Genomic DNA, 20,884 nt, shown 5'->3' with positions numbered 1-20,884 from the left:
ACCTCAGGTGATTGACCAACTCGGCCTTCCAAAGTGCTGGGATTGCAGGTGTAAGCTACTGCGCCTGGCCTGAGCTAGTTTTCAATACTCTGTTAGATTATTTAGATTCTTTTTTTTTTTTTTTTTTTTTTTTTGAGGCGGGGGTTCTCACTCTGTCACCAAGGTTGGAGTGCAGTAGCACGATCTCGGTTCACTGCAATGTCTGCTTCCCAGGCTCAAGTGATCTTCCCACCTCACCCTCCCAAGTAGCTGAGACCACAGGTCCATGCCACCATGCCTTGTGTATTTTTGGTAAAGACAGGGTTTCACCATGTGGCCCAGGCTGTTTTTTTTTTCTTTTTAGACAGGGTCTCGCTCTGTTGCCTAGGCTAGAGTGTAGTGCCACAATTACAGCTCACGGCAATGTCTGCCCCCTAGGCTCAGGTGATTCTCCCACCTCAGACTCCTGAGTAGCTGGTACTACAGGTGTGTGCTACCACTTCCATCTAATTTTTGTATTTCTTGTATCTTTTTATAGAGGCAGGGTTTTGCCAAGTTGCCCAGGCTGGTTTCAAACTCCTGGCCTCAAGTAATCCTCCCACCTCGGCCTCTCACAGTGCTGGGATTTACAGGCATGAGCCACCACTCCCAGCCTTAAATACTTAAAGCTTTCTTTCATGCTAATGTTTTATCCAAAATATTTTTAATCCCTTGAGAGTATTCCCATAGTTTCCAGAAGAAAAAAGTCCAGGTTAGTTTTAATAGCTACATTCAGTCAGGAAATATTTTAAATTATTAACTATTGTACTAGTGGTATGAAATGGATACTAATGTCATTTTTCAGGTTTTTTTTTTGTTTTTTTTTTTGAGACAGTTTTGCTCTTGTCACCCAGGCTGGAGTGCAATGGTGTGATCTGCGTTTACTGCACCCTCTGCCTCCTGGGTTCATGTGATTCTCCTGCCTCAGCCTCCTGAGTATCTGGGATTACAGGTGCCTGCCACCTCACCCAATACAATAATTTTTGTATTTTTGGTAGAGATAGGGTTTCGCCATGTTGGCCAAGCTGGTCTCAAACTCCGGGCCTCAAGTGATCCAACCTCCTCGGCCTCCCAAGGTGGTGGGTTTACAAGCATGAGCCACCGCACCAGGCCAGTTTTTTATTTTCTTTATCAAAAATTCATTTGTGAGAGTAAGCAATGTGGGTGGCATGAATAAGATGAAAACCCTACTCCCCAACAAAGTAGCATTTGAAATGAATTAAGAAGAGATTGAAAATGTATGTTTTCTAATTTAAAAGAATGCTATATTTGAGGTTTTCGAACCAAATATAATTTATTAACTTATTGAGTAATGTTAGAAGTTAAATACAGGACAGTATTCAAAAGCTGTCCTGTTAATGTATAACAGATGAAGATACCAGATCTTTTGGGATCTTAGACATAGTAACATGTGATTAATGATTATATTGCAAACCATTTAACTCCCAATACTCACTGGACAGTGAGGCAATGAGGGGGTTTCATGACAGCAACATTGTGGTGCTGCCTTAGCTTTTTAGGTGACATGTCCTGATCCCCAGACACTGCAGCCCCACGCTCTTAAGAAGTTCCGGCAGGTACTCTGTATTTCCTTTTTCCAGTATTCCATCCTCATCCCTTTTGGTTGAGGCTCTGGGTGGTCTAGGTAAAAAAACACTGCAACCAGTCAGATAACAGACATGGCTCCAACTAGTCTGTCACTAGACCTAACTGCTCTGGTACAGGCTGGGATGGAAATTGCTTTGTTTTATTTTGTAATTACCTCATCTCCCAATCAAGAGTGTGATGTGGTGTCTTAAACAGAATAAGTACTTATTAAATATTTATTTACTTGAAATTCACTTGTTTCCCCACTTTGTCCCTCTGCAGTTTTCTTTTTTTCCTCTTTTTGATCAAGGCCTAGCACTGAGATGACATTATCAGCCTACCTCTCTGGACTCTCTGTATCCTCTAGAGAGAATAGGCAGTCAAAGAAGACTTGGCACCAAGGACAGATACTTCAATTTTTCTTAGTTTTTTCTCCCTCATTTTACTGTCAGAAGTGAGGGAGAAATGAAAGCTATACACAGAAGCATTTTGCCATTCATGGGTGGCTAGCTTAGGATGAAAATTGGTCTCCAAGGAAAAGGTTTAAAACAGACAAACAAATGATAAGTACTTGCCAGACCAAACTTAAACCAGCGTGCAAAGGAGTAATCCTGAAATGACTTGGGAGAAATGCCAGCCTTTATTGGATGTTCTTTTAATTTTTACATATTATGACTTATTTTCAAAATGACAACAGACAGAAATAACTAAAAGGTTCAGAGCCTAGAATAGTGCTTTTTCTACAGCTGTAAGCTATTTAAAATTCTTCTCATGTTACTGTTTGCTATCCAGATGGCTTTTTGGCACTGGTTCAGTTCCTAGATGTGAGAGCTGTTGGTTAGTTACTCACCAGCACCACCACACACTTGTACAGTTTGGCTCATGACTCACTCTTATTGCGGTTACATGTGGGTACTCTGCTACACAAATGGTCATTCCTGATTGTCATGATGGTACTTGTAAACAAGAACCGGAATTGATTGGTTACCATTTCTGAAAGGAAGATTTGTTGACATTCAAAAGCACCCACCCCAGTTAGTCTGTTGGACCCATCTCTACTCTTTGGAGTGAGAAACAGAAGCAGTCATCCAGACAATGAAACTTTTGTCTAAAATATATACTTGGATGATAGGTGCAAAAGTGTATCCAGTGAGCCACAATTATTTGGATATTTGCATTACTCTCATACTGTTACCTTAAGTGATTAAAAAACAAAACAAAACAAAAAAAACCCACCTCTTACGAAAGAAATCAGATTGGTGGTAGGAGGTTTGGGAGAGGGTTGCTATCTGAAAGAGACAAACAAGGAGTCTCTTGAAATGCTGGCAGTGTTCTATTTCTTAACCTGGATACTGGCTTGCTTTGCAGGAGATACTTGCTTTCTAAAAATTCATTGAACTGTACAGTTATATGTTGGGTATTTTTGTTTATGCTTTGTTAGCAAAAATGTTTAAAAACAGAACTTGTTCTCCTGTAATGCTCCTATAATATAGGAAAATTCTCTTAGTTGTATCTTCAAAGGCTAGAGAAGGTCTCTATATTATGTAGTAGATATTGGTAGTAAGTCTTTGTCCTATTAATTTTATCTCTTTGTCCTATTAATTTTATCTATTTAGGGAAATAATCATTTTTACCTTAAAACATGGTTATTGTCAAACAATGATTAAAATAGCTTAACAATTAGTGACAGTTTCCATGTCCCAAATACTGTTCACTTGAATGGGTTTCAGCAAGGGGTAGAGAAGGTGAGGAGAGAAGACAGTGGGAATGAAATATATTTTTCTTGGAAACATATATATCCATTTGGAATAACTTTATCTCTTGCTGATGTTAGGGGTAAACATGATTGAACATTTAGATTAGAAAAGAGGAAGGTAGACTAAAAACTAGAAATCTGAAGAGTTTTATTAGCATTGCTTAATAAAAAGTTACGTATTTGGAAGAAGACTTTAAGTTTATTATTTTATTATTTTTTTTCCATTTCAAGGACTTTATTAAGTAATTTTAAATGGCATGTTTTAAAGAGGCTAGCTGTATATTTTGGAATAATAGAGTGATATGACTTATTTTTTATTAATTTTTTTTATCAGCTCTTTTAGTTTGATGAAATAATACCAATAATGTTCTCTCTCCCCATTGAAGTACCAGTGTTATGGATTATATATCTAAATTTATATTAGATAAATTTATACTTTTTTTTTCTTTGACCGTATCTCACTCTGCCGCCCAGGCTGGAGTGCAGTGGGGTGATCTTGACTCACTACAACCTCTACCTCCTAGATTCAAGTGATTCTCCTACCTTAGACTTCCAAGTAGCTGGGCGCCTGACAACATGCCTTTTTTTTTTATTTTTGGTAGAGACAGGGTTTCATCACGTTGGCCAGGCTGGTCTTGAACTCCTACCCTCAAGTGATCTGCCTACCTCAGCCCCTGCAAAGTCCTGGGATTACAGGTGTGAGCCACCACACCTGGCCTGTATTTAGAAATACTAATAAGCACATATATATTAAGAATAAAAGCCTGGCCTGTAATCTCAGCACTTTGGGAGGCCAAGGCGGGTGGATCTCTTGAGGTTTGGAGTTCGAGACCAGCCTTGCCAACATGGCAAAATCCTGTCTCTATTAGCCAGGTGTGGTGGCAGGCACCTGTAGTCCCAGCTACTTGGGAGGCTGAGGCAGGAGAATCACTTGCACCTGGGAGGTGGAGGTTGTAGTGAGCCAAGATCATGCCACACCGCATTCCAGCCTGGGTAACAGAACGAGACTCCATCTCAAAAACAAAACAAAACAAAACAAAGAAAACCCCAAAAATGAATAAATAGCCAGGTCCTTTGGCTAATGCTTGTAATCCGAATACTTTGGGAGGCCAAGGTGGGAGGTTTGCTTGAGCTCAGGAGTTCAAGACCAGCCTGGGGAATATGTATCGGAACCTTGTCTTTAGTTTTTAAAAAAAAAATCAAAAGAATGAGCCGGTTGTGGTGGTGGTGTGTGCTTGCAGTCCTAGCTATCTCAGGAAGCTGAAGTGGGAGAATTGCTGGAGCCTGGGAGGTCAAGACTGCAGTAAGCTATGATTGTGCCCACTGCATTCCAGCCTGGGCAACAGAGTAAGACCCTGTCTTATACATACATACATACATACATACATACATAAAATTAAAAAAAATAGAGAATAAATTGCCAAATTCTAACCTAAGTCCTTCCTTTGGACCCACTCAATGTGTCCGGAATAATAGAACTTTAAAGGAGTGTATAAACTGTATGCCATCTTTATTAAAGGCACACCAAATAAAAGAAACATCTATTTTATAGTTAGTTTTGAACTGTATGAGTGTCTTTCCTTCCACTCTTCATTGCTGTGCATTAGGTTGTACTTGCAGTTTTTTTCCTTTAACTTTAAACACAATTCTAATTATAATGTGTATACTACTTTATATTTGGATTTTTTTCCATGTTATTTCTAAACATTGCCACATACACTTGATAAACTTGAATTTAAATGACTGCACCAAGTGGATGCCATCAGGTAGGTCAGTTATGCTATCTTAATTTTTCATATTCGTATGTTTTGCTTTATACATGAAACTTTTTCTGTATTCAAGTTTGTAAATAGATACATTCTAGAACTGGAATTACCAAGTGAACAGGTATAAACTTTTTCAAGGCTCAGTGCCTTTTGCATTTTTTTTTTTTTTTTTTTTTTTTGAGATTGGGTCTTGCTCTGTTGCCTGTGCCAGAGTGCGGTGCTGCAAACTGGGCTCATTGTAGCCTCCACCTTCTGTGCTCAAGAGAAGGAGATCCTCCTACCTCAGCCTCTTGAGTAGCTGGGACCACAGGCGTGTGCCACCACACCCAGCTAATTTTAAAATTTTTTGTAAACACTATGTTGCCCAGGCTGGTGTCGATGTTTTGTGAAAGCAGTTAGAGTGCCACCTTTGATTTGAGAGGATAAATTTAGATGTATTTTATTATAAATGATATGGTATATAATGTTTTAGTAATTTTGTTTTTTGAGACAGAGTCTAACTCTGTTTTCTGGGTTGGAGTGCAGTGGTGTGATCTCGGCTCATTGCAACCTCTGCCTCCCGAGTTCAAACAATTTTCCTGCCTCAGCCTCCTGAGTAACTGGGATTTCAGGTGCCCACCACTACATCCAATTTTTTGTATTTTTAGTAGAGACGGGGTTTCACCATGTTGGCCAGGCTGGTCTCGAACTCCTGACCTCGTGATTCACCTGCCTTACCCTCCCAAAGTGCCGGGATTACAGGCATGAGCCACTGTGCCTGGCCAGCAATTCTTTAACAATTTGTGGAATTACTTTAGAAATAACTCTTACGTAGAATTATAGCAATTCAGATGAAGTAATCACCTTTAGAAAATAAAGTTCTATAGTGTTCAGTTTTTAAGTGCCCAGTATAATGCATACTTAACCATAAACACATCAACAGTTGGGGCTGATTTGTTGTCTTTGAGCAATGTCGGGGGTAGGGATCAAAGCCCAGATGAATCAAGATCCCATACCTTAAGTTGCTTCTGAATGAAACCTAAAGTTGTGATAGCAAATATAGTATTTAAAGAAGTAATGCGGCTGGGCGTGGTGGCTCATGCCTGCAATCCCAGCACTTTGAGAGGCTGAGGTGGGTGGATCACGAGGTCAGGAGTTCAAGACTAGCCCGGCCACGATGATGAAACCCTGTCTCTACTAAAAATACAAAAATTAGCCTGGTATGGTGACGGGCACCTGTAATCTCAGCTACTCGGGAGGCTGAGGCAGAGAATTTCTTCAACCCAGGAGGCGAAGGTTGCAGTGAGCTGAGATTGCACCACTGCGCCACTGTGAGACTCCGTCTAAAAAAAAAAAAAGAAGTAATGTTTTTTTCTTTTATATTAAAAAAAGTCTCTTTTTGAGTATCTCCTATGATTTTCTAAAGTTGTTTTTGGTTGAATTTATTCACCTATAGAACAAATTTATGTTGTTTTCTGCTTATCACTAAAGAAGTAAAGTCCAGTGGTTCTGCCGGCACATTGCTGGTGAAGCTGAGAACTTTTAAACTCTTTCCTCTTTCTGCCAGTGAACAATCAACAGGATATGTGTTATAATTACAGTTAAAGGGTTTAGTTGAACTAATTGTCACTGCTGAAGTTCCTGTGCCCTCTGATAGCTTCCTTGAAAAGTTTTCATAGTTTAAAAACTCTGCTTGTCCTCAGCCTTTGATCTCTTGCTTTGATGCTTAAACAGAAGGTAATACAAGACTGAGGATCTTGCCAGGCAAGGTAAGCCTGTGAATATTTTCTTTAAAGACAAAAATAAAAAAGAAAAGGGGGAAAAATTATGCTAATTGCTTGGGGGAAAAAAATCTGACTTTTGGGCTTGACTTTGTCTCTGTGTATTCCTAGATAATTTACTTAAGCTCTCTTACCTTTAGTTTTCTTATCTTTAAAATGGATAGGGTCTGTAACTGCTAAGATACCTCCAATTTGAAACTCTGATTCACTTCTCTCAGGCTGAACTGTTTGTGTGGTCCTATAAAATAAGAGTGACTAAGAGAGATAGAAACCAGAATATATTTTATTTTCAACTTAGTGCAATAATTTAATTTTCTTCAAAATATATCTACAAAGGATATATTGATTACCAATCAGCTTATTACCTCATTTTTTCAAAGTAGTAGGTTGCAGTTTTAAGTCTGACAAAGCACATGCTATTTTAATTGCAGCACAGCGCATCTTGTGAGTATGCCCTCTTCCTCAATTCTTTTCTTTCGCTGTGCACAAAGCTCTGAAGAGTTACATGTCATCTTGTGGTTTTAGTTTGACTATCCCATCAGTAAATTTGTTACTAAAGATACTGAAAACTAAGAGCTAGTTATACTGGGCTTATATTCCTCTGATTAGTAAGGGTCTGGTTTTCTTTACTTAGAGCTTCTTAATTAGCCAAAAACAACATAGCCAAATATAGGAAACATCATTGATTGGCAGGTAGAAATGTATACTGTTATGTTCATTACTTTTAAAAACAGGCTACAATTATATCTGGATAAAGTATGGAGATTCTGTTGCTACTTTGAGAAATAGTAGTGATGGCAGCGTGGACCATCTACAGTGTCCGCTGTCATCACCCCAGCTGCAGCAACGAGGTGCGGCTGGGGTTGCATGCTCTGTGGAGCTGACAGGAGCTGGGGAACAAGTGGGAGCCCCAACCCTTCCAGGTTGGTGGGGTGGGAGCTTCCCAGGTGCAGCAGCAGCCAGCCAAACTGTGGCTGCAGACCCAGGCCTCTTGCTTCATGGAGGAGGCAGGAGCACACCTCTTGCCCCCCGACTCCAGCCCCTTCTCTCCCATGGTCAATGCAGCTGCCCAACTCAGGCATCCCTACATTCCTTAGGAGCCCAAGAAGTCCTGCCTTGTCCTTGGAGACTTGGAAATGCTTGCTCCCACTGTCTGGCTTTTCCCTGCTGTGGGCACCCACTCCGACCTTGGAGCAGAGTTGGGGCCAAGCCCAGGTGCCGTCACAGCCCAGCCAGGTGTGCACATGCTTGGGGTAGTGTTGGTACGCCAGTCCCCTGCCATCTTGGCCCCCTCCAGATTTTGGGCATCAATGAGCACTGGAGGGAAGCAGAAGGGAGACTGAGGGCAGCTTGGCACTGACCTGTAGGTGGTACCTACAGCCTGGGCACCATGAATGGCAGCAGGAGGCAGACAGGTTCCTGAGTGGAAGGGGGTTGGGTCCCTAAAGGGGCTCCACTTCAGGCTAGGGAGGATCTGAAGGCTGGGGGCCAGGCTGCCAGTCCCATGGACTATAGTGAGAACTTGTGGTGCCTTTTCTGGGCCCTCTCATGGCTGCCTGTGGACCAGTTGGCACACCTTCCTCCCCTCTGAGGCCCAGAAAAGCCCCAGGCTCAGCCAGAGCTGAGCAGACATCAGGACGATCAGCTTCAGAGAGGAGCTACCCACTCCAGGTCCTTCTCTGAGCTGTCGTCACTCAATAAAGCTCCTCTTTGTCTTGCTCACGCTCCACTTGCCTGCATACCTCATTCTTCTGGAGGCAGGACAAGAACTTGGGACCTGCCTAGTGAGGCTAAAAGAGCTGTAACACAAACAGGGCTGAAACATGCCCTTTGTTTGTCACATCGCAGGCGAGGAGAAGGAGAGAAGAGCTGCAGCCCTTTGAGGAGCTCAGACCTGGGAGCTCCCTGAGCCAAGACTGTGACTATCTCTTTGGGGCCCCTGGGTTCCTGGCATCTCCAAGCTTCTAGGTGTCACCATGTCCCCCCATTGCCAGCTGTGGAAGCTGCTCTCCAGCTATAGCCTTGTGGAGAGCTGGTGCCTGTACTGACACCTGGAGCTGCCTGCCCCACTGCAGCAGCTGGCATGTTTGACTGTGCAGTGGCTGGACCCCACACTTGCTCACACACCCATCGCTGCTCCACACTGTCTCCCTTGTCAGACATGGGATCCAGTCCCATCGTGTGAGTCGAATGTAGCCTGCTAGGCCAAGTGAGTGGAATGAGCCCAGCAGGCCCTGTCAAAACTAAGGCAAAGGCACCACTGGCCACAGAGGTTTCTGGCCAGAAAACAACACCCCAAAGATCCTGAAACAGTAAGAGTTGTTTTAGAACAGTGGTTCTGAAAGTGGACTGCATGAAGCCCCCATAAGACACTTTTGAAATTTGTTATGATTTTGTTCTTGTTGGCACAGTGATTGAGGGCTGTGCTGCTGTTAGATAATGGATAATCAGATAGCCTACAGTGCACTGGACAGTTTTGTACAACAAAAAAAGTGTCTTATATGAGCATGATTTTTAAATTTTCTACAGATAGTCATGTATTTGAAAAGCCTGTTATTTTAGTTTTTTGTTTGTTTGTTTGATACAGACTCTTTCTCTGTCACCCAGGCTATAGTGCAGTGGCACAATCTCAGCTCACTGCAACCTCTGCCTCCTGGGCTCAAGCAGTTCTCCTGCCTCAGCTTCCCAAGTAGCTGAGATTACAGATGCTTGCCACCATGCTTGGCTAATTGTTGTATTTTTAGTAGAGATTGGGTTTCACCATGTTGGCCAGGCTGGTCTCGAACTCCTGACCTCAGGTGATCCACCCACCTTGGCCTCCCAGCATGCTGGGATTACAGGCGTGAGCCACTGCACCCGGCTGAAAAGTCTGTTTGTTAATTACCTGAACCTAGAGCTAAACTCTGCATTACATGCCAACATAATACAAAGTATGTTTTACATTATTTTAATATATTGATTTTTTTATTTTGGAAAAATTATGGCACCAGTGGCAATGGCATTTATAGTATTTAATCATCAATGTAACACATCTGGATCAGTATACATTTGCAGTTGTCATATCCATGGTGATTCTATGTATATGCAAGCCTCTGACTACTTCATCAAGTAGTAGTGTGGTCATATCCAAGCATTCACATACTGAGATTTATAATATTATCTTTATTTCTTAATATTACAGTTAGAATGTTATATGGATTTAATTTTAAATTAGGCATATATATATTGCATTAATAATTTCATTTCAAATTACTAATGTATTTATAAAATATTTATTTAAAAAGGGAATACTGGGTTGGGCACGGTGGCTCACATCTGTAATCCCAGCACTTTGGGAGGCTGAGGTGGGTGGATCACCTGAGGTCAGGAGTTTGAGACCAGCCTGGCCAACATGGTGAAACCCCATCTCTACTAAAAATATAAAAAATTAGCCCAGCATGGTGACAGGTGCCTGTAATCACATCTCCTCAAGAGACTGAGGCAGGAGAATTACTGAACCCGGGGGGCAGAGGTTGCAGTGAGCCGAGATCGCGCCATTGCACTCCAGCCTGGGCGTCAAGAGTGAAACTCCATCTCACCAAAAAAAAAAAAAAGGGAAAAAAGAAAAGGGAATACTGAGTATGCCAGAATGGAAAACCATTCTTCTGGAGAATATTTAGCTTAATACTATATATCTCCCTAGATTGTTTACAAAGTCTGACAGCCACTTTAACTCAGTTATTAGTAAATTTCTAATGACAATATCAAGGTAGATATGTGTAACCTTGCAGTATTCCCTTTGATGAGTTACTCCTGGTTGGGAAAAACATTTCTAGGTCTTTAAACACAGTAATGCTGCTTTACAGTCATCTTTAATGTCTTGCTGAATCATTAGAATATTTCTGAATCAATTGATACTTTAAATGTGAGGGTTTTGTCCTTGAAATTGTAGGTAGGGGAATTGATTTTGGAGATTGGTGTGATGTTTCTTTGTAAGCGAAGAAGGATTTTTAAGCATGGGCAACTGTACAACTAAAGGATAAAACTTTTCTTTATGATGCACCTAAAGATGGCACAAGAAAGGTACTTAGCCTTTGCAGTGTTTTTTGCCATTAAAAAAATTTTAAGACATTTTAATTGTGAAATATAGCACAGATATAGAAAAGTGCATAAAACATAAATGTATAGCTTAGTGAATTATTCTGAAATGAGTTTTTGTATTATTTTCTTTACATTAAAAATAATTTTTAGACTGAGTGCAGTGGCTCATCCCTGTAATCCCAGGTGGGTGGATCACGATGTCAGGAGTTCAAGACCAGTCTGGCCAAGATGGTGAAACCCCATCTCTACTAAAAATAGAAAAATTAGCCAGGCATGGTGGCGGGCATCTGTAATCACAGCTACTCAGGAGGCTAAGGCAGAAGAATTGCTTGAACCGGGGAGGCGGAGGTTGCAGTGAGCTGAGATTGTGCCACTGCACTCCAGCCTGGATGACAGAGTGAGACTCCATCTCAAAAAAAAAAAAAAAAAATTGTAATTTTATGGTTATCCCTTTGACATCATGGGAGTTCCTCAGCCTATCTAAATTTAAGAGAGGATGCCATATCCTCTCTTGAAAACTTAGCAATTTTATAGTCAAACATTAGTTAAAAATGTGTGTCATTGTCAGAAACACCTGTAATGTTCCTGGGATTGCAACACAGTGAGGGTGCCATATTTAAGTTATAGGTGACACCTATTTTGTGTTCCTGTTCACATGACAGGAGTTTAAGTATTGGAGACATGGTAGCATTAGGCTAAGCGTGATCTATGCAATAGAATTTTGTATGTTGGTTAATATTTTTTACTTTATTTTTTTAAGAAAAGATACACGGGCTACCTGAAGTATAGGTTGAGATTTTGTAAAACAACATGTGAATAGATTTGAATATCTGAGTTAAGTCATTTCAACTTTCTTTCTTTCTCCATCCCCCTGCCCCTGCCCCATCTCATCTTTCTTCTTGCCCAGGTTGGAGTGCAGTGGCTTGATCATAGCTCATATAGTAGCTTCAACCTCCTGGGCTTAAGTGATCCTCCTGCCTTAGCCTCCCTAGTAGCTGGGACCACAGGCGCATGCCACTACTCTTGGCTAATTTTTTAATTTTTATTTTTTTATTATTTTTTTTTGAGACAGAGTCTTGTTCTGTCGCCAGGCGCCAGGCTGGAGTGCAGTGGCGTGATCTCAGCTCACTGCAACCTCCGCCTCCCGGGTTCAAGCAATTCTCTTGCCTCAGCCTCCCAAGTAGCTGGGACTACAGGTGCATGCCACCATGCCCAGCTAATTTTTGTATTTTTTTAGTAGAGATGGGGTTTCACCATGTTGGCCAGGATGGTCTCGATCTCTTGACCTCGTGAATTTTTTTTGTTTTTAATAGACGAGGTCTCATTATGTTGCACAGGCTGGTCTTGAGCTCCTGGGCTCAAGCAGTTCTCCTGCCTTGGCCTGCCAGCGTGCTGGGATTACAGACATGAGCTATCACTGCTGGCCTCATAACTCATTTTAGATATAATCATTTCATCAAGAAATTTTTTTATCTACCATAATGCATTTTGTCTAATGGCTTAGAAGTTTCTAATTTTACATCTTGGAAGTTGATGCTATAGGGTGAGAGTGCTGGTAAGATGCAGTCAGTCTCGTTGAAAAGATTGCTGCTCTGGGCACTATGCCTCAGATGCCTTACCATTTCCAGTGTCTGGTAAGGGTGAGCTCCAGAGTTTTATTTTTCTAATTTCATGCTCTGTTATTAGTATTATATTAATTGGATGATTTGGTTTCATATCTGAGAGTCTTGACAAAAATCTGTGTTGAAGAAACCAGGGGCATGTACAGGTTTATCATGACTCTAATTCTGTGATAGATGGCTGATGTTTCATAAACCCTCCTCAATTTTAAATGCTAACTTTTGGGCCAGGTATTTCTCAAAAAAAAATTAAATAAATAAATGCTAACTTTTGATTTTTCTCTCAGCTTTTGCTGGTGACTCTTGGTTAGACATAGTATCTGATGTGACTTGTTCAGTAGCTGGCTTTCCCCTCTGTTTTTGCATGGCGGTATTTGAATATAAGTAAAGTATGGGTTTTTAAAAAATTGTTGTTTTGGTTTTTTTTGAGGCAGAGTCTCACTCTGTCACCCAGCTGGAGTGCAGTGGTGCAACCTCGGCTAATTGCAACCTTCACCTTCTGGGTTTAAGCCTCAGCCTCCCTGGTAGCTGGGATTACAGGTGCCCACCACCACACCTGGCTATTTTTTTTTTTTGGTATTTTTAGTAGAGACAAGGTTTCACTGTGTTGCCCAGGCTGGCCTTGAACTCCTGGGCTCAACAAGCAGTTCACTTGTGTGGGCCTCCCGAAGTGCTGAGATTATAGACTGAGTCACCATACTTGGCCCTGCAGAGTATAGTCTTTCTTTATAAGTTAATACAGCATGTTTTCATTCAGCAAATACTTATTGAATGCCTGTTACTTGCAAGACTGAGAAGCTCACCAAATCTTCAAAGCCTGCTCTGAAGTGATTTGCTTAATTTTAGGACTAGTGCCTTAATAACACCTGTAGTGACTGTGTAGTTTTGTTCGTGTTTATGGAAGTTTATTGGTTTAAGAGTTCCTTAGTATAGAGACCTTTCCATATACTGTGATGAAAAACAGTAATTTAAAAAGCATGTTGACAATGCCTGAATCCTCTGATCAGTTGTAGTATGGCTAAAAGTGAGACCACCAGACATTCTGTATCTCCTCAAGGAACTTACAATGAATTCATATTTAAATTTCCCAGATTATTTCAAATATAGTTATGTTTTTTGTTGTTGTTGTTGTTTTGAGACAGATTTTTGCTCTTGTCACACAGGCTGGAGTACAATGGCACAATCTCCACTCACTGCAATCTCCACCTCCCTGGTTCAAGCGATTTTCCTGCCTCAGCCTCCTGAGTAGATGGGATTACAGGCATGCACCACCATGCCTGGCTAATTTTTTGTATTTTTAGTAGAGACAGGGTTTCACCATGTCAGTCAGACTGGTCTCAAACTCCTGACCTCAGGTGATTCACCTGCCTCAGCCTCCCAAAGTGCTGGGATTACAGCCATGAGCCACCATGCCCAGCCCAAACATAGTTTTTTTATAGTTGATTTGTTCCAACTAACAGTGGATTTGGCTGTGTCTCCTAAGTGTTTTTTAAATTCTTTAACAGTCTTTCTACCATCTTCTTCCTCTTTTTCTTGTTATTGATAACCTGGAGAAACCATATCATTTGTTTTATTGAAGATGCCACATTCTCTGCCTGGCTGTCTGCTTTCTTAAAGTATTTAACTTCTTTCTCTGTTTCCTTTAAAGTGGCACATAGATCAGATCTAAAGGCTTGATTGGATTTAAGTTTGTTTTGTGTGAGTGGTAAGTAGTGACTATTGCATTTCATGAGGAGACACATAATGTCTGATAGTCCCACTTTTAGCAATGCTAAGATAGATCAGGGGATTCATGTAGTACAATAAGACAGACACATTGTAAAATTCCTTCTCCTTTCACTTCATTATCATTTATGTCTTTAGCATCCATTAATGATCATTGCCTAGATCTATTAGTTCATTAGCTGTTGCAAAATTGTGATTTTCTAATTTATTATTCATTTTGCATTTATTAGCTAAAGAAGTTCTAAAAATTATTTTTTGTTTTTATATTTTTATTGTTTTATATTTTAAGATCGAGTCTCACTTGTTGTCCAGGCTGGAGTGCAGTGGTACTATTTTAGTTCACTGCAGCCTTGGATTCTTGGGCTCAAATGATCCTGCTGCCTCAGTCTCCTGTGCTATCACACCTGGCCAATTTTTTGTGTTTTTTATAGAGAAGAGGTCTTGTTTGTTGCCCAGGCTGGTCTCAAAACTCCTGTACTCAGGCAATTCACCCACTTCAGCCTTCCAAAGTGATAGTATTACAGTCATGGGCCACTGTGCCTGACCTCCTGTTTCTTTTGATATGACACTTTCATTTATTTCATAATTGTTAAATGAACCTTACTTTATTTAACTTCAGTGTTCATGTTCTTCCAACTATTATTGTTGTATCTTCTTGAAGGAAGCCCTTAAGGAATAGGTAAGACTTAAATGGCACTATTAAAGAGTGCACTTGTTGGGATAGGGTTTTGATATGAGGAGTTTATTCCTCATGTGAACAAAGGTCTAGCAGTAGGAAGGCAGAAGGCACTTTGACACCAGTCCTGGGCTGTGGAGTGATGGGAGAGCAGGAAAAATAGGCCAGAGAAATAGCACAAGGGGCCTTGCCATCTGTGTTGAGAGATTTGGTGTTTTTAATGCTTAGGGGAGGGGCTATGCGGTTGATAGAAAATTGTTCTTGTTGAGAGAGGGCCCTCTTGATTGTCATTTTCATTGGAATTTGCAGAGAAAAACTCGGCCTAAGCAGCTAATACTTTCTAAATAAAGTTTGGAGAAAATCACCTGTTGAGTGGTGGTCAACTAAATTTCTTAGGATCCTGTAATTCTTAAGCCTACAGTTCATTCAGATGTCATATACTTATCATGAATTTGAATCAGTGTGGGGTGTATGTGTATATTATATATGTATATAAATTAGAAGAATTTTGTTTCCTTTAGTTGGTGGTATGGATTGGCTGGTGTACATATATATAATTTGTGAAGTGATAAAAGTGTATTTAAATAATTTATTCCTGGTGACTTACTCTTGGTTTTTAAAATATCACATTGTTTAATTGGCCTCCTGTTACATTATTGGCTATATTACAATCTAAGGACTAATTGTAGATTAGTGGTCTTTATCATATCTTGGTATAAAATTCGGCTAATGGTTGTTTTGCTGTGTTTTACTTACTGATTTCTAGTGCCCCGTGGTTATGAATGTGCTTCAGTTTCATAATGCCTCCTGCTATGGCAGACATCCTTGACATCTGGGCGGTGGATTCACAGATAGCATCTGATGGCACCATACCTGTGGATTTCCTTTTGCCCACTGGGATTTATATCCAGTTGGAGGTACCCCGGGAAGCTACCATTTCTTATATTAAGCAGGTATGTTAATAGGTATTATTTCTGTGTGTTTAGCTTACTGTGTCACTTAGGGGGAAATATCATTCTATAATAGAAAATGTTAGTATAAATTATATGTGATAATGATACTAATGAAGTGATCGTAATTAAGAAAAATTAGCTATGTTAACTAGTTTGAAATGTTTGTTTGGGTTATTAAAACTGTCAAGAAGATTCACTCCCTCCCTCCCTCCCTCTCTCTCTCTCTCTCTCTCTCTCCCTCTCCCTTTATCCCTCCCTCCCTTCCTTTTTTCTTTCCTTTTTTTTTTTTTTTTTTGTCTAAGAGATAGGCTCTTGTTATGTTGCCCATACTTGGCTCAAACTCCTGGCTGGATTCAAGTGATCCTCCCACCTCAGCCTCCCAAGTAGCTGAGATGACAGGCACATGCCATGTTGTGTGTGTGTGTGTGCACGCGCGCGTGTGTGTGCACACACACGCATATGTGTTTAGTAATATCCATCCTAATGGATGTGAAGTGGTATGTCATTGTGGTTTTTTTTTTGTTGTTGTTGTTGTTGTTTTCTGAGACAGAATTTTGCTTGTGTTGCCCATGCTGGAGTGCAATGGTGTGATCTTGGCTCACCACAATCTCTGCCTCTCAGGTTCAAGCAATTCTCCTGCTTCAGCCTCCCAGATAGCTGGGATTACAGGCATGCACGACCACGCCCGGCTAATTTTGTATTTTTAGTGGAGACGGGGTTTGGTCAGGCTGGTCTTGAACCCCTGACCTCAGATGATCCACCTGCCTCGGCCTCCCAAAGTGCTGGGATTATAGGCGTGAACCACTGTGTCCAGCCTCTCTCATTGTGGTTTTTATGTGCATTTCCCTCATGACTAATGATGTTGAGCATCTTTTCATGTGCTTATTGGTCATTTGTATCTTTTTTTGGAGAATTACTGTTTCTAGACCTGTACTGATTTTTAAACTTCGTTTTTTGTTATTGAGTTGTAGGAGTTCTTTATATATTCTAAATATTAATATCTTGTCAGATATATATGATTTGCAAATATTACCTCCCATTTTGTGGGTTGCCTTTTCATTCTCTTCATAATGTCTTTTGCTGTACAGAAGTTTGAAATTTTGGTAAAGTTCAGTTTACCTTTTTTTCTTAATTTTCTTTTAGTATTTTGAGTCTTCAGAATGAACAGTTTGCCTGTTTTTATTATTATTGTTGCTTGTACTTTTTCCTGTATGTTTTATGTAACTGAATCTGAGCTGAGGGTTGGCCACAATTTTTACTACATGTCTGTTATTTTCAGCTCTTAGCTTTTGTACTGGCTGTTAATCCCTCTTTGTGTTTGTGTGGTGAATCTCTTTTACATTATCTTATCCAGGAGACATGGGAAGATATGTTGAGAGATTGATTATGATCATTCTGACAGAACAGTGTTTGTAAGGATAACCCTGATAAAAGAATGCAGGACAAAAATAATTTAAATATTGTATGGAGATCTGGATACATACTTTTAATTTAAATTTTTTTTGATCAGAAGTGATTTCTGCTTACAGAAATGTTAAATATGAAAGTTATCTTTGAGTCTTACTTGTCGAAGATAATTTGTTTTATTAGTTATTTTTAATACAGTTTTTGTGCACTATGCCATTATATTACTCTAAAAACATGGGATAATACCATATATACTCTCTTATAATTTGCTATTTTAAGAAAACAATATTTTGTATGGTTTTCCATTTCAGAATGAATTTCTATTTTTTATATTCTTCTGAGTATATTTCTATTACTTATTTTTACAGTTCTGTAATATTCTGTAATTCATTTAACCAGTTCTTTATTAATGAACATTTGATTTGTCCATAGTTTTTAATTTTTACAAACAGTGCTGCAGTGAACATCTTTATATCTTTGTACACTTGAACAAGTATTTCCATTCCAGAAAATGTCTTACTATTTTTTTCTCATAGATGTTATGGAAGCAAGTTCACAATTACCCAATGTTCAACCTCCTTATGGAAATTGACTCCTATATGTTTGCATGTGTGAATCAGACTGCTGTATATGAGGAACTTGAAGATGAAACACGAAGACTCTGTGATGTCAGACCTTTTCTTCCAGTTCTCAAATTAGTGACAAGAAGTTGTGATCCAGGGGAAAAATTAGACTCAAAAATTGGAGTCCTTATAGGAAAAGGTAATATTAAAAATTCTTAGTATGAATTCTTAATATAACTATTTTTATGTGTATAAACATGTAGTAAGTTATATTTAAGACATTGCTTTTCAAAGTGTGGTCCATGGACCACTGCTGATTGTTAAATTGTTGCCAGTTTGTGATAAAGTAAGTATAGAAATTAAGAGTGTTTAGAAACTCCTCTAGCAATATGATATTGCCATAGCATCCAAAGGTTTATGTTTAGTATATGGTTTTTTTCTCTTTTTTTTAATTTAAAAAAAAATTTCGTTTAGGTCTCTTGTCTAATGTTTTGTTTTGTTTTTTATTGAGACAGAGTCTCGCCCTGTCACCTAGGCTGGAGTGCAGTGGCGCGATCTCGGCTCACTGCAACCTCTGCCTTCTGGGTTCAAGCAATTCTTTTCCCTTAGTCTCCTGAGTAGCTGGAATTACAGGCATGTGCCACCACGCCTGGCTAATTTTTGTATTTTTAGTAGAAACAAGGTTTCACCATGTTGGTCAGGCTGGTCTTGAACTCCTGACCTCGTGATCTGCCCGACTTGACCTCCCAAAGTTCTGGGATTACAGGCGTGAGCCACTGTACCTTGCCCATGTTTTTGTTTTCTAATGATTTATTTGTTTATTTATTTTTTTAATTTTTAAAAATAGAGACAGGGTCTTGCTATGTTGTCCATGCTGGTCTCAAACTCCTGGGCTCAAGTGATCCTCCTATCTTTGCCTCCCAAAGTGCTGACCTGTCTAAACCTGTGGTATACCTTAAGTAAGGGAAATATCTAGATTTTAGGATTTTTTTTTTTTTTTTCTGAGACAGAGTCTCACTTTGTTGCCTAGGGTAGAGTGTAGTAGTGCGATCTTGGCTCACCGCAACCTCTGTCTCCTGGGTTCAAGTGATTCTCGTGCCTGAGCCTCTTGGGTAGCTGAGATTACAGGATTGCACCACCACACCCAGCTAATTTTTGTACTTTTTGTAGAGATGGCGTTTTGCCATGTTGACTAAGCTGGTCTCGTACTCCTGACCTCAAGCAATCTGCCCGCCTCAGCCTCCCAAAGTGCTGGGATTATAGGTGTGAGCCACCATGCCCAGCCTAGTCTGTAGGATTTTAACACCCTCTTTAGTATGAATAAATTGTTCACTCAATACTTTTTTAATAGAAAAACTATTTGACTGTAAATTTTACAGTAGTCTTTTTTATCTTTTTTTTTTCTGTACCTGTACATTCAAGAAATTTTTTACAGTAGTCCTAGGGAAAATTTAAGCTTTGCTATCAGATTCTCGTTACAAGAAGGTATGTAGGGTATTAACTAGTTTTTTTTTTTTTTTTTTTAAGATGGGGTTTCACCATGTTGGTCAGGCTCGTCTTGAACTCCTGTTCTCAGGTGATCCACCCACCTTGGCCTCCCAAAGTGCTAGGATTATAGGCGTGAGCCACCTTGCCTGGCTTAACTAGTTTTAAAATTAAATTACTTAGCCTAAAGTCTTCTTATTTTTGCAGAATTTCTATTTTTAAGAGATCTTTAAGGTGGTTCCCAAATTTAAGCTGTATCAAATTTAGGCTTAAAATGAATATGCTCAGAGATTGGGATGCAGTGAGTCCGGAATAAATGAAAGCTGTATTTTTTTAAGGTGATTTTAACAGTTATATGAATAGGGTCCTTTATTCATAATATATTGAAAACCATTACCAAAACGTTAGTGAATGTAGTTCAGTAGTATTAAGTGTTTATACTTGAAATTATACCAGTGACTGTGGGTGATACGGTCTTTGCTTAGAGCTCACAATCCAGTGGGAAATGAAGACTAGTAAATACAGTTTTAATGCAGTGTATGAACCTCTGTGCTATGTAAGGAAAGGTCACCTTCAAATACTGTGTAATGTCACTTAAATGTGGAATCTGAAAAAGTTGAACTCAAAGTAGAGAGTAGAATGATAGTTACCAGAGCGGGTTGGGGGGCAGAGTAAGGGGTGTATTGGGGCTGGGAAAGGGGAGATATTGGTTAATGGATACAGAGTTTCAGTTAGCAGGAATAAGTTCTGGTGTTCTATTGCAGGGGTTCTCCTCTGCTCCCTGTTAGGAAGCAAGCCACACAGCAGGAGGTGAACAGCATGTCGGGTGAGCATTACCACCTGAACTCTGCCTCCTGTCAGATCAGTGGCAGCATTAGATTCTCACAGGATTGTGAATGTGAAGAATCCTATTATGAACTGCACATGTGAAGGATCTAGGTTTGGTGCTCCTAATGAGAGAGAATCTAATGCCTGATGATCTGAGGTGGAACAGTTTCATCCCCAACCACCCCCACCCCCATTCTATTGCATAACACAGTGACTATAGTTAATAACAATGTATATTTCAAAATAGCTAAAAGAGAATTTTTAAATGTTCTCTTCACAAAGAAATGATAAATATTTGAGGTGATATATATACTAATTGGCCAGATTCAATCATTCCACCATGTATACATGTATCAAAACATCACGAATTGGCTGAGCGTGGGGGCTCATGCCTATAATCCCAGTACTTCGGGAGGACAAGGCAGGCGGATCACTTGAGACCAGGAGTTGGAGACTAGCCTGGGCAACATAGCATGAAAATCCCATCTCTACAAAAAAATATACCACGTGTGGTGGTGTGTGCCTGTAGTCCCAGCTACTTGAGAGGCTGAGATGGGAGGGTCACTTGGCTTGAGCCCAGGAGGTTGAGACCCCAGTGAGACATAATCATGCCACTGCATTCCAGCCTGGACGACAGAGTGAGACTGTCTCAAACAAAAAA

General features: G+C 40.0%; 1 protein-coding gene across 2 annotated transcripts in view; it reads left to right on the top strand.

The window, feature by feature from the left end:
• PIK3CB (phosphatidylinositol-4,5-bisphosphate 3-kinase catalytic subunit beta) overlaps positions 1–20,884 on the top strand; it is a 170,471-nt gene that overhangs the window by 49,142 nt on the left and 100,445 nt on the right. For both annotated transcript variants that reach the window (XM_064378740.1, XM_064378741.1), the window contains exons 3-4: positions 15,754–15,940; positions 17,884–18,109. In XM_064378740.1, coding sequence (XP_064234810.1) covers positions 15,770–15,940; positions 17,884–18,109 — 397 coding nt within the window. In that variant the 5' untranslated portion in view covers positions 15,754–15,769. The remainder of the gene's footprint in view (positions 1–15,753; positions 15,941–17,883; positions 18,110–20,884) is intronic.

This window comes from Aotus nancymaae, unplaced genomic scaffold (assembly GCF_030222135.1).
Source record: "Aotus nancymaae isolate 86718 unplaced genomic scaffold, 86718_ANA_hifiasm-v0.15.2.pri h1tg000019l, whole genome shotgun sequence".
NCBI classification, from domain to species: domain Eukaryota; kingdom Metazoa; phylum Chordata; class Mammalia; order Primates; family Aotidae; genus Aotus; species Aotus nancymaae.
This window is presented reverse-complemented; position numbering and strand designations above follow the sequence as displayed.